The following is a 14279-nucleotide window of genomic DNA, read 5'->3' as shown; positions in this document are numbered from 1 at the left end:
GACACATGTAACGACTGACAGTCTCTTCTCCTGAGCTATAGGTCTCTCGCTGGTAACGCCCCCCTTTCATTTAAAATAAATTGTGGATGCAGATTCTCAGGGAGACCAATGTACGAACCATAGATCTTAATGGCTCAATTACTGTACATTTTAAGAAAAACGTGGATTTCTCTGTAAAAAGTAAACGAAACACAAAAATCAAGGTATCATTTTATACAACAGTCTATGTTTTGCTTGCCCATATAAATGGCTTTGGAGGGTTCGTCCTACTGAGAGATTCCCCTTAAGCAACTGTCCTTTTCTAACATTTTTGTTGTGTCCACCTTCAGCAAGCATTTAATGCTACTGCCGTAGTGAGACACATGAGAAGATTGCACCTAGGAAGCAGCCAAGACAGTTCTAGTATGTCCAGTGGACACAGCCCTGCAAAGCCTCTTCCAGATGGAACAAGTCATAAAGACTGTAAGTAAATTGTTCTCAGTGATCCTCGCTAATGTAATACAATTGGAATTGCTTCCTCTTCAAGCAGAATCCAAGAATAATCTAAAAGGCTACAGGAAATTTCCCACCTTTGCTGCAGAATGCAGGCACAATGTCTGTCAGCCCATATTCTATCAATGAAATGCTGACACAACCTCTTACAATGCCTTTCAGCAGATGATGACTGGCTTTACGAGCATTGCATCAATGGTACATAGGCTGCCATAAAAATGACCTGTGTTGTGCTTACAGTCTAAACAGGAAAATGGTAGGAAATAATATATTATTCTTCTCGATATATTTGTTTAAATAGTTACAAAGTTGGAGTTTCACTTTAAAGGGAATCTGTCACCAGGTTCTGTTGCCCCATTATAAAGTAGGGGCAGAGAACCTGTTCTATCTCTTGCAGTTGTGCAAGTCCTTTCACCGATGAGCTCCTGCTATGAAGGTCTGTGACATGAACCCTTTCCCTGCCAAGGGACAGAAGAGAGATGATGTGTGATCTCCTCCTGTCCCTGTGTAACACTAGGTTTAATGTATCATACTGTATCACAAGTTAAAAATAAAAACTACAGTTGACAACGTAAAAAATAAGCCCTCATACAGCTCAGTTAGCGAAAACATAAGAAAGTTACTGCTTTTACAATATGACGACACATATAAACATTATTGTCATGGAAAAATTAGATTTTGTGGTAAAAAAAGTGGTAAACTATAATAAACTATACATTATGTCTGTGAAAAAAAGCACAAAATAAAAAGGCTATCTATCCCCCCCCCCCCCCCAGTGAACACCATAAAAAAGTCAGAATTATTGTTTATGTTAAGTTATCTCACAAAAGATGGAATTAATAAAAAGTTATAAAAGTCGCATCCACCCAAAAATGGCACTCATATAACTCTATCAACAGAAAAATAGGAGGTTATGTCTCCCAAGATCTGGCGCCATATATATACATTTACAAACTATTTTTAATGTACAAACATAGAAAACTATAAATAAAACTATATACATTTGGTGTCTCATCAATCTTACTGAACCCACAGAATAAAGTTAATATACAACTTATGCAGTGTCGAAACCTCACCCCCACATTCCCATCTCAATTTGAAAACAAATTGCAATTTTCACTTTTCTTCCATCCACTTCACATAAATTTCTTGAAGACATTTTTGAAGTGAAAATGGTCACTAGACAGCTTGATAAATGCCTTGAATGGTAGGATTTCCAAAATGGGGTCATACAGCTACATATAGGGTATTTCTGTAGACAAGAGAAGTTAAGTAATGAAATACAAGGTGTATTTTTTCTTATTACCTCTTCTAGCAATAATTTGTTTTAGCCAGAAATTTTGAGAAACCTAATTTTTAGGGGTCGATTCAGTTCAACTGAATCGACCCCTAAAAATTAGGTTTCTCAAAATTTCTTGCTACTAAACTTATAAAAATCTAATGTTGCAAAAAAATAAATGGCAGGGTAAAATCACAGAACTCCTGTGTATAGGCGCTAAAGTAGGGTCCAAAACCATAGAAAGGTTCAGCACCCAAATCAAATGGATGGAAGCTTTGGACAATTTTAATAGTAGTCCAAAAGTAGTACAATATAACAGATGTTTGTCTGTCTGTCTACCGACTGCTCAACAAGAAAGAAAAGGAGGACACAGTATCCAGCAGTATGTATCATCCAATTTCAAATATGCCACAACTGATGGCCACGGCGTGAACACGATATCTGCCGCTGGTTCTGATGTGCGGCCATTACGACCGCACGCATTCACAACACATTAATTAGAATTCAATTTTTAGAGTGCATCTGTATTTTCTATTGCTTGTTATCTAATGTTTAATTTTAGATATTAAAAGAAAGAATTAACTTACTTCAGAAAATTCCATACCTATAAGTTAAGTATTTTTAAAGGTCCTAAAATCTCATTAGAACACAACACAGACAGTGCTGTTTGGCTGTTTCAACTTTTTTTTACTGTAAACCTTAGCCAACAGGAAACCAGACAATTTTCCAATGGCTCTTCACCACGTAGGAAAATATTATATTAGCTTATTTGTCCAGACTGAGGTGACTATTTTGCTGGTTTCATTTATAGTGGAGAATAAATCTAAAATACTGCTAAGAGTTATACACAAACGAGTTGTATATCATAATAACTTATATGACCCCGAACGTTATTGACTCTTTAGGCCGCCTATGTGTATGGGAGCTCCAGACTCTTCTCCAAGAGATGATGTCAGGGGAGATAAGGATCTGGCGTGTCCTATTTCAGAAGGCCAGTTGTATTCTTCTCTAAGAGATGAGACCTCTCTGGCAGAGGCTATCATGGACCACAGAGGGTTGCATCTGTATATAGGAGAGATTGCTACTGGCCGAACAGTCGTTCAGCCTACTGCTATCTGAAGTGCGCAGAGAGCTTAACAGAGGACCTTTCTTTAGTAAAGAATTAAAATGGGTTTCATGTCAATGCTTATAGGTTCTAGAAACTGCCATTTTTAGCATATTTTAAATCTAAACATAAAGATAAGTGTTTTGTTAAGGAAGTGGATGTGTGCGCGTGAATGTAAGTATGCGATTTTCATACATGCGGTCATGTGCCGACTAGACATACACGGCCTCTCTCAATACAAGTGAATTGAGCGAGGCTGGACACGTCTAGTCAGAATGTGGCCAGAAGTATGCAAGTCGCAAACTTGCAGTTACATGACCGTCCACTACTGACACTGGAGGTTTCACAAGGCTGCAGTCATATAAAGTGACTGCGGTCTTGAGCTCCAAGTCTGGAGAACTCCTTTAAAGTTTTTAAAAATATATATTTGTCTTATATCCAAAAGATAATGCTAAAATGTATGATCACTTGTAGTCAGCTGATGGGACCTGATTCCTAGAATAGGAGCAGCAGTTAGCAAACCTCTTTATGAAGAGGACTTTTGTCCAATTTTTCATGTTGAACTGGACACACAATGTGATAGGGCTGAATAGCGGAATAACCCTTTTTTTCTATTTTACGGTATATCTCTGTTACTTTTTTAAAAACGTCCAAGTGGGTGTTGTTCTCAGACAGTTTTCACTGTGGGCATGTTTCCTCTCAGTGAAAACTGTCTAATATCGCCCACTTGAACCTAAAAATGTTAATTCATTAGGTGTCAATTACTTTGATTGCTAATGTATTTGCAACGGGAATGCAAAATTAAAAAAAAAGTAAAAAAAAATAACAAAAACATTGTATTCCACACTGCAGCCACTATTACATTGTGTATACAGTTATATTAAATATTTGGTGAAAGGTCCTCTTAAATTATCTGTTTCTATTCAGTGTGTAGCAGTCATTGCTGGGTACATGCAGAACAGCTCCAGTTCTATTGAATAGGATCTGTTCTGTCACAAGCAGTCGCTACACCGTGAGTGGAGTGTAGCTGTGCAGTGTTGGACCTTCACCGATCTGATAGAGGTCATCAATATACCATATTTTCTGGTGTATAAGACGACTGGGCGTATAAGACGACCCCCAACTTTTCCATATAAAATATGGAATTTGGCATATGCCCGCCGTATAAGACGGGGGTCATCTTATACACCCAGTCATCTTATACGGTGTGTGGTTCCCAGGGTCTGGAGGAAAGGAAACTCTCCATCAGGCCATGGGATCCATATTCATGTAAAAAATACACCATGTAAAAAATATGACCACGATGTCATCGAAGGTCCTTCACTCACTGCATTCCTAAGGAACGGAGGGAGACGCTTGCAGCGCTGTGAGCCAGGGGCCGTCCGAGGGTGAGTATATCCATGTTTTTTATTTTTATTCTTTATTTTTTACATGAATATGGATCCCAGGACTTGAAGGAGAGTCTCCTCTCCTCCAGACCCTGGGAACCACACGCCGAAATGCAGGATCGCACCCTGCACATGCCGTACCCGGCGCATAAGACGACCCCCGACTTTTGGGACACAGCAATTCTGCAACTCCTGCCTCGGGTATATCGCATGCGGAATTGGCATGCGTTTTCCCGCTAAACACTAGCGTTTTTCAAGCGTAATTAGCTTGCAGAATGCTAGCGCTTTCCAAGCGATCTGTAGCATCGCTTGGAAAACTGATTGCCAGGTTGGTCACACTTGTCAAACATAGTGTTTAACAAGTGTGACCAACTTTTTACTATTGATGGTGCCTGCCCTATTTTTTGTTTTAAATAGTTTTTTTTAACAGGGATATGGTGCCCACACTGCTAAATACTACGTGGGCTGTTTTATATGTTAGGGCATGTTAGGTTAGGCTATGGGTTGAACTAGATGGACTTAAAGTATATAGCACAGGCCACGTAGTATTTGTCTGCTATATACTACATGGCTCTTATATACTACGTGGCCTGTGCTATATACTATGTGGCTGCTATATACATACATACATATTCTAGAATACCCGATGCGTTAGAATCGGGCCACCATCTATTGTCTTATAAAATGCAATGTTAATTATAAACAATATGTTGCCTTGTTTTTCCATATCATTTGTATTTTTTTTACAGGTAAGTCTCCATCCAGCCCATATAGCTTCCTGTCTGGAGTAACCTCGTCTTCGGCTATCACAGCAGTAGGTGGAGATCATAGGCCGAGACCAGCCTCAATCACAACAGTGCATTCTGGAAGCAAATAAGCAGCCAAAGATCGAGTCACGGAGAAGACTCATTTGATTTCATTCTGAATTGTGCACTGTAGGATGGACTCATAGTATATAAAGGAAATTTTTTATGGCCATATTTTATACTTCAACAATGATGAGTTCATGTGTTATAAACTGCAATGGCTCCAGCTCCAATAAGGCAAAATAGTTTGACTGTATCTGGTGCTGCATGAGTCTTGCAATATTCTTACTTCTGGACATGACTTTTTTTTCTGATAATTTGCTTTATTCTCAATGTGGGTATTAGTATTGTATATGTTGTATTTTTTCATTAATTGAGGTTTCAACTGGATTATTTAATTAATACTGATTTAGGTGGTTTACTTTATATTTTTATGCTAAAATGATATTTTGCATTAAGATCATGGTGTTCTTTTTATTTTACTCACAGACACAGAGAATACAGTAAGTAAACAATGAGATTCAGAAAAAAAATCTCAGAATATAGTACATTATGGGAATGACAACACTGAGACACATCACAGTATGGAAACAGTGAAGCATCTTTAAGAAGTATCCCACTCTCCTTCCCTGATATGATTTGTATTTAAAGCACCATATTTCCAAGGAAAATATATTAATGGCCTATCCCTGGGGAATGCCATCAAATTGAGATCAGTGGGAGTTCATCAGGACCTCCACTGATCAGGATAATTAATGGGCTGTAGTCCTCCTGCACTTAAAGAGAACCTGTCAGTTGCTCTAAAAATTGAGTTACCTTGTATACCTTATACAAATCCCTGAGCTCCCCTGATTATGCCTCTTCTTTCCGTTTTGCGCTGTGTCACTTTATTGCTGAGTCATTCACTTTTTTTACTTTAGAGAGCAGTATGTGAAATCTCTGCTTTTAGTTCAACTGGGTGTTTCTTTACAATCTTCTATGGGGTTGTATGTATTCAAGTCCAGCTCCCAGACACTGCGAATCACAGTACGGCATCTAATGTAGCAGTCTTGCTGTGGCAGCATCTGAGAAGGAGGGTTGAAAGCACATGACCCCAGAAAATACTCTGAAGAAACTGGACTGCAAACAGAGATTTTATATACTGCTCTGCAAAAACAACAAATGCAAATATCTCTGCAATGGAGTAACACAGAACAAAAAATGAAAGATGTGGCACAATCAGGGAAGCTCGAAGATTTTTTACAAGGTATTCAGCTCAATTTTTTTGAGGAACTGACAGGTCCTCTTTAAACTGAGCAACAATACCAAACACAGGTGCATGTGCAGGTGCACCACGGTTCCTGGATACGCATTGAAAAGGTCCTAGAACTGCTTTTATTATGACCGGAGGGGTTTCTACAAGTATTGATTATCTATGTCAATTCTTGAATAACCTTTTATTGGTTGCTCTAAAACATTAAAACCTTTCTTTATCCTGGAAAATTAAGGAAAAGTTATTAAAATATCTTTTTTCCATAAAAAATGTATACTGTAAATGTACAATGTTAACATCCTATTGGTATCAGAGTTTATTTTCTCAGGTTTTTGGTTACCTGCCACTAAGTTGGATTAAGTTTCTAAAACATACTTCCTCATAATTCCTTTCTTTATTTCTAAGACTGGGCAGAGGAAGACGTGTTTAATAAGGGCTTCGTAATTAACTGTAAGGGACTTGCTTTCCTATTATATTTCTCAAAAAGAAAAAAAAATAATAAAGGCTTTGTAAGTTAGATGTATTATGCCACAGAAAAAGTACAACATTGCACATTTTCAAATCCAAAGTTGAAATCTATTGCTTGTGAAATTGTTAATTACATAATGTGTCAAGTGTTTTTCCCACAATTTTTCACAAAATTGTGAACTTGCAAAAACTTAAATTTGCCGAAAATTCACACTGTTTCTTAATGCTAAAAAGAACTTTGCAGTATTTTGACGCTCCCCTCTTTGTTTAGACGATACACAAATTTTGTATCTGATTTTAAAAGCAAGAGATAATGTTTGAAAAATTTGGCTCTTAAAAGAAGATGGTTGATATTATCTGCACAGACATTTTTTCACTGAAAGCAGTAGGTTTCTTAAGCCCCCGTCACACACAGCGAGATCGCTAGCGAGATCGCTGAGTTTTGTGACGCAACAGCGATCTCAGTAGCAATCTCGCTATGTGTGACACGTACCAGCGATCAGGCCCCTGCTGTGAGATCGCTGGTCGTGTCGGAATGGCCTGGGCCATTTTTTGATCGTTGAGGTCCCGCTGACATCGCTGAATCGGCGTGTGTGACGCCGATTCAGCGATGTCTTCGCTGGTAACCAGGGTAAACATCGGGTAACTAAGCGCAGGGCCGCGCTTAGTAACCCGATGTTTACCCTGGTTACCAGCGTAAAAAAACAAACAGTACATACTTACATTCAGCTGTCTGTCCCTTGCCGTCTGCTCCTGCACTGACTGCTGGCCGTAAAGTGAAAGTGAAAGCACAGCACAGCGGTGAGTCACACAGCGGTGAGTCACCGCTGTGGCTGTGCTCTGCTTTCACTTTACAGCCAGCAGTCAGTGCAGGAACCAGACGGCAAGGGACAGACAGCTGAATGTAAGTATGTACTGTTTGTTTTTTTACGCTGGTAACCAGGGTAAACATCGGGTTACTAAGCGCGGCCCTGCGCTTAGTTACCCGATGTTTACCCTGGTTACCGGGGACCTCGGGATCGTTGGTCGCTGGAGAGCTGTCTGTGTGACAGCTCCCCAGCGACCAAACAGCGACGCTGCAGCGATCCGGATCGTTGTCGGTATCGCTGCAGCGTCGCTAAAGTGTGACGGTACCTTAAGGCTTTACTCGCTGTTGGCACAACATATGTCTACAGAACTTCTAGGAAACTTAGTTCCTTATACCGTTTAATCATTACTTAGTCTATTTTTTGTCATGTGTTCTTTTTAATCATTTAAGCAGAATCTATTTACCTCGGTGTTTTTTTCTTACCTTTTTGTCAATAAAAAAAAAAATCCCCTATTTTTAATATATTTTCTGTTACTATTACCTTAAATCTGAAGATAAAACTTATAAAAAAATAGCCAACGCAAATATTTTAAATATGGAATTTATTTTTGTGAATAATGGACTTTTTATAGTACTTACATACAAGCAAAAGCGAAACAGTTGCGCAATAAAACATTTTTGCTCAATCTATAAAAACACAACACAAGACTTCCAAATCAATTCAAGTAATATTTTTTTAATAATCTGATTGTTATGGGTACTGCTTCCACTTTTTTGTATCTTTTGTTTAATCTTTATTACTGTTTTGTAAATCAATTAACTGATATTATTTTAGCCTAGAGCATTTTAAGTTTCACTTCCATACAAGCTAGGTTATATGTTAACAAGTTGTAAAGTGAAACTTTGGTAACATTATATTGTTTGATATGGGTCAAAATCTGAGTGTCAAACTAATATATACTCTCTATATAGAGAATTTTACTTTAAGTTAACAAAATACAAAACTTAAAAGAAAACCATGTATATGCTAGAACTTCTTTGGTTGTATTACATTTGCAAGACATTTTATTTATAGTAAATTATATGGCTTTTTACATAGGTGAATACAACGTCATCCCTTATTTATATTCCCAAAATGGCCTAGTTATGTAAGGTTGTATGTTTGGCTTAAGTGTGTTGTCCCGTAAGGGCAAACCCTGTCTATACTGCCCAACTGGGTATTAGGGACACCTAAAGTTAACCATGCACCTTAGATGGCTCTTCATTTGTTTGGCTAACAGCTATTCTTTTTGTATCCCTCTCCCATACCCAACTCACTCAACCAAGTATCTATATGTTATCAATAGAGAAATAAGAAAACTAAGAAACTTTTAACAACAAATGATCAAGCATGTGGAAATGGAACATGCTTAATCTTTCTGTTTCTGTTATCTGGCCGAGGGGAGAGATGGATCAATTCCATACACATTAATTGGCCGACCAGTCAAACTGTTAGGCGTTTGCCTATTGTGAATTGATAATTTCACAGCCAAAACAGTGGTCTCAAGGTAGGAATGCTATGGTGTACCATTTCCAACTATGTATTTTAGTAAAATTAAGCACATACACTACATCTCCACAGCAGCGTTTCCCCAACAATATCTACTGATAACTGTGGAGCTAGACTGATAGTGATTTTTTTGACCACCAGGGCAGCAATCTTTACAGGAGGGGGTATTTTTTATCCATCCTAAAACAGCCACAATTTTTTGTAATGTAAGTTTAAAAGGATTGACCACTTTCTCTTAGTGGGCTTTTTTCACCCACTGACCAAAACTTCTATTCATAGCATGCCTGCTGAATGAGGAGCATGTGGCCAGACCAATCCATCAGTCACACCCCACATGGGAAAAACTGCTTTTCTGATCACGTGCTCTTCGGCCTGTAGTCATTATATGGATATCAGTGCTGGTCAGTGTGTGTGAGGAAAGCTGCACTAACAAGAGAAAGTGACCGACCCCTTTAAGGCATGACAGTTAAGATTTTATTTTTGTTGTTTATTCAGTGGAATTGCAGTAGGCCACCATTTTTCCTTATATTACTTCTCACTGATTTCTTATCTTGCAGTACAGTAATATGCTTTCTTGTGCATCCTTAACATCTAAAGTTAGGGTAAAAAGTTTCCCAGTATATGTGAGATTTATATACACACATTCAACTAAGAAAAAAGTAATTAAAGAACAAAGGTTAAGCAAGTAGTCTCAAGGTCCGGATATTCAACATTTCATGTTTACACTGACGAGCAAAAGGGTAACGATTTGACCTTTTGACTTTCATATCTCACCATTCATTCCTGCTTTGAGTGTGAGACTACCAGCATTTTATAGACAATCATCTTGGCTATCTCATACATAAATTTAACTTGCAACTATCGGCCAAGAAAATCAACAAACTGCATCATGTGAGCCCCATGACAGTTGAAAGTATACAAAATGAAGTTCGTTCCTTCATTCAGGAGCCAAGAGGTGGACGTCCAGGCAAAATATTGGAGTCAACAAGTCAGATAAAGAGGTATATTATTTCGGGTGAGACAAAAACAGCAGTGGAGGTGACTCGTATGCTTCATAATAGTGAGATCACAGACATCCATGCAAGCACCGTGCAAGAAGCGTCAGCTTGAGTTTGTAAAAAGGTGCAAAAAGTGGACGGTAGAAGATTGAAATTAGTTGATTTGGAGCGATGAGATGAAAGTCAATAGACTAGGCTCTGATGGGTGCAAATGGGTCTAGAAGAAACAAGGAAAAAAGAGGCTAACGGATTAAGAAATTGAAGGAACTGTCAAGTTTGGTGGAGGAAGCCTGATAACGGGTTGTTTCACAGTCAAAGGTATTGGGTACTTGACCAGGATCGATGGTGGTCTCAATGCTGAGCTATCTGTGAGTATCCTACAAGATGTTTTACTTCATATACTCGAGTACTATGGGCATAAAAAGGACGCCATAGTGTTTCAGCAGAAAAATGACCCGAGGCATTCTTTGAGATTGGAGAAGAAATATTTCAATGTCAATGAAGTAGAGGTGCTGATTGGCCCCCGCAGTCCCCAGACCTCAACGCAATTGAACACTTGTTGGTGGAGTTGAAGAAAAAACTGTATCCATACCCAAGTAAGTCGACCAGTATGCACCAACTTTGGGAACATGTGGAAGAGTTTTGGGATCAGATTTTGATTGAGACATGCTTCAGTCTGATTGAGAGCATGCCCGAAGGATTTAGGCAGTGATGAAACAAAATACTATCAAAGTAAGAAAAATTAAAAATTAGATTTTTAGGAGCAAGACAATGCAGTAACATAACAGTAATTTGCATAACTAATCATATGCTAAATAGTCGCAGGTCAAATTTATGTATTGGATAGCCAAGATGATTGTCTATAATATGATGGCAGTTTCACATTTGAAGCAGTAGTGAATGGTGAGATAAGGAGCCTGAAAGTTAAAAGTTCAAAACATTGTTACCATTTTGCTCGTCAGTGTATTTGAACTGAAATATTGCAAATATGGAGCTCATAAGTGAAGGTTAAGGCTGTGTGCACACGTTCTGGATTTTTCAGTTTTTGTTCGTGTTTTTTCGCTATAAAAACGCGATAAAACCGCGCAAAAAACACTCACATTAAGCATCCTATTAATAGAATGCAATCTGCATTTTGTGTACACATGCTGCGTTTTTTTTCCGGAGCGGAAACTCATTCTGGAAAAAAACACAGCATGTTCATTAATTTGTGGAATTGCGGGGATTCCGCACACATAGGAATGCATTAATGCGCTTACTTCCCACATGGGGATATGCCCACCATATGTGAAGTAAGCAGATCATGTGCGGATGGTACCCAGGGTGGAGGAGAGGAGACTCTCCTCCATGGACTAAGCACCATATCACTGTTAAAAATTAAAAAAAAAAGAGTTAAAATAAAAAATATTGATATTCTCACCTTCCGATGGCCCCCGGAGTCCTCCCGCCTCTCAGCGGTGCACGCAGCAGCTTCCGTTCCCAGGGATGCTTTGTGCGATGGACCTGGGATGACGTCGCGGTCACGTGACTGTGGCGTCATCCCAGTTCCTTCGCACAAAGCATCCCTGTGAACGGAAGTCGCCGTGTGCACCGCTGAGGAGATCGGGGGACGCCGGAAGGTGAGAATAACCATTTTTTAATTTTTTTTAATCATTTTTAACATTAGATCTTTTTACTATTGATGCTGCATAGGCAGCATCAATAGTAAAAAGTTGGTCACACTTGTCAAACACTATGTTTGACAAGTGTGACCAACCTGTCAATCAGTTTTCCAAGCGATGCTACAGATCGCTTGGAAAACGCTAGCATTCTGCAAGCTAATTACGCTTGAAAACTTTTAGCGGGAAAACGCATGCCAATTCCACATGCGATATATTCGAGGCAGGAGTTGCAGAATTGCTATTACCACTATTGCGGTAAATAGAATTAGGAGGCGCATATCCAGACAAATCTAAATATATGTATTTTATTTGCTCTTATTTTATTACTATTATTATTATTATTATATACAATAATATGGATCCATGAGCTCTAGAGCAAAATTAAAAAAAATCTTTGCAGTAGTCCTGTCCCTTAAAGGGCAGCATATAACAGAATACAGTTATTTTTTTATTTGCCAAAATGGCACAAAAATAGCATTTGGTAATCAGAACGAATGATTAAATAATACATCAGACACATAGTTATGCTGTATTAATGAGGGGATATCTTCCTATACGTTTTGCTTCTCCAACATTTTTATGTCCTCAATAAATAAGAATAAAAGTACCTTCTGTAACTCTCAGACCTACTAAATGATCTGTCAACTGCTTTTAATTTAATACTACCAAAAATATATAAAATTAGGTATTGCACACCAATATCACCTTCAAAACTCCATACAGTTTACTAGACCAACAATGTTTACATTACATTACATTAGACATTAAAGGGACAGTCCACTACTTTGGTATCCTTGGTGTAGGTAATTGATGTAAAATCAGTGAGGGTCCAACACCCAGCACCCCCACCAATCCGGTGTTATCACTTCCCGCAGCAGTCGTATATGAATAGTGTAGGGAGCGAAATACCACAACTTCATATACTGTTTAGTGGCTGTCTGGTCTTCACATCAGTTTCTGTTCTCCTGAACAGGATCTGACCAGCAGTAGTAAGAAGTGGCCACTAAACAGTATTTGGAGCTGTGATATACCACTCTGTCACTGTGTACATCTGGCCCTTGCTGGAGGCGATGACAGCTGATTGGTGGGGTCATTATAGGTCATTGATATAAAAAGCAGTGGACAATCTCTTTAATTTGCAGTTTGCAAAAGAGCATAAAAGTTAAAGATTTTACCTCAGGAACACAAGTTACACACAGTATATTTCATTGGCTTGTTTCTTAAAAGGGTTGTCCACTACTTGGACAGCCCCTTCTCGATCCCTATGTGAAATAACACCTATACTCCATGCCAGTGACGGTGCCATTTCAGCGCTGTCGGCACAAGCTCTCCCCAGACACACGTTCCCTTTGGCCAATCAACACAAGCTTCACTGTCCCCTCCTTAGGGCAGATAAAAAATCCAGAGGAGGTGAGACAGCAGCCACAGCTCTGACGTTCTACAGATATGAAGCCAGTGCTGATTGGCTGCAGGGATTGCGTGACATAACGATGTTACATGAGCCCTGGGAGAGCCAGTGCCAACATCGCTGGAACGGCACAGGGAGGGAGTATAGGTGATGTTATTCTACTGGAGGTAATCATAAGATTTAGGAGGTTTTGCCTGAGTAGTGGACAACCCCTTTAAGCAAGTTCAGTTATTCTTTTTGTTGGAAATTTGCTTACAATTTGCAAGCATGCTCTACAGTATACACCTATAAATTGAGACAACAGACTGAGTTACAAGGACGTAAAAAGCATGTGTAACACATACAGTTCTCAATTGTTATAGTGTTCATTTTTTATTTAATTTTATTAAAAAAAAAACCTCCCTGTTTTTATAGTGCATTATGACTAATATCAGGAATATGCCGGCAGATGGTTTTCTGTTTAGAGTTTTTCTATCTATTCAGCAGGACCTGTATATTTTTCTTTTGGCAGCTTCTGGAATACATGGTTGTATGCTGAAGTATGCTTGTGTGTAGACTTTTTAATGTCAATTATACAGTGCGCTATGTCGTCTCAGTGTCTATAGTGCTCCTACGTGTTTGTCTCCATGTACAGAGAACGGTGATCGGGTTCATGTGGTAAAACAAATTTATTTTATATATTATAGTGATAGTGTTGTTTCCCGTCATGGAGCTCAAAGAAGTTTTTTCCATGTATTAAAAAACTTTTTTGATTCAATTTTTGTGCTTGGCGTTTAAGCAGAACATATCGTAGCTTTCTTTATATTTGGAGAGGAACGTTGGTCAGTTGCTGAAATGATATGTAGTTTTTCAGGCCAAACACGAAGTGAATCCAAAAAAAGAAGCAAACGGATAAAGGAAAGACTGATGCTTCTCTCTTTTCTATCCATCTCTGTGTTTGGCTTAAAAACTAGCCACAAAACTGCAGGTGTGATTCCAAACTAAGGGTATGTGCACACATCGACCTTTTTAGGTGCTGGTGTATCTGTATCGTGTGTGATGCAGAAGTGGTGTTATCCCTGGAGC

The 14279-nt window shown here is 38.7% G+C and overlaps 1 protein-coding gene across 2 annotated transcripts in view; it reads left to right on the top strand.

Moving 5' to 3' along the window:
• Positions 1–9793, top strand: part of CAMK1D (calcium/calmodulin dependent protein kinase ID) — a 431917-nt gene extending 422124 nt beyond the window's left edge. The window contains exons 10-12 of one of the 2 annotated variants that reach the window (XM_069765212.1): positions 330–462; positions 5014–7188; positions 7931–9793. In XM_069765212.1, coding sequence (XP_069621313.1) covers positions 330–462; positions 5014–5141 — 261 coding nt within the window. In that variant the 3' untranslated portion in view covers positions 5142–7188; positions 7931–9793. Of the gene's footprint in view, positions 1–329; positions 463–5013; positions 7189–7930 lie in introns of those variants that run through there. The other variant, XM_069765213.1, reaches the window with a different exon arrangement.
• The last annotated feature ends 4486 nt before the right edge of the window (positions 9794–14279 follow it).

This window comes from Ranitomeya imitator, chromosome 4, assembly GCF_032444005.1.
Source record: "Ranitomeya imitator isolate aRanImi1 chromosome 4, aRanImi1.pri, whole genome shotgun sequence".
Lineage (NCBI taxonomy): Eukaryota > Metazoa > Chordata > Amphibia > Anura > Dendrobatidae > Ranitomeya > Ranitomeya imitator.
This window is presented reverse-complemented; position numbering and strand designations above follow the sequence as displayed.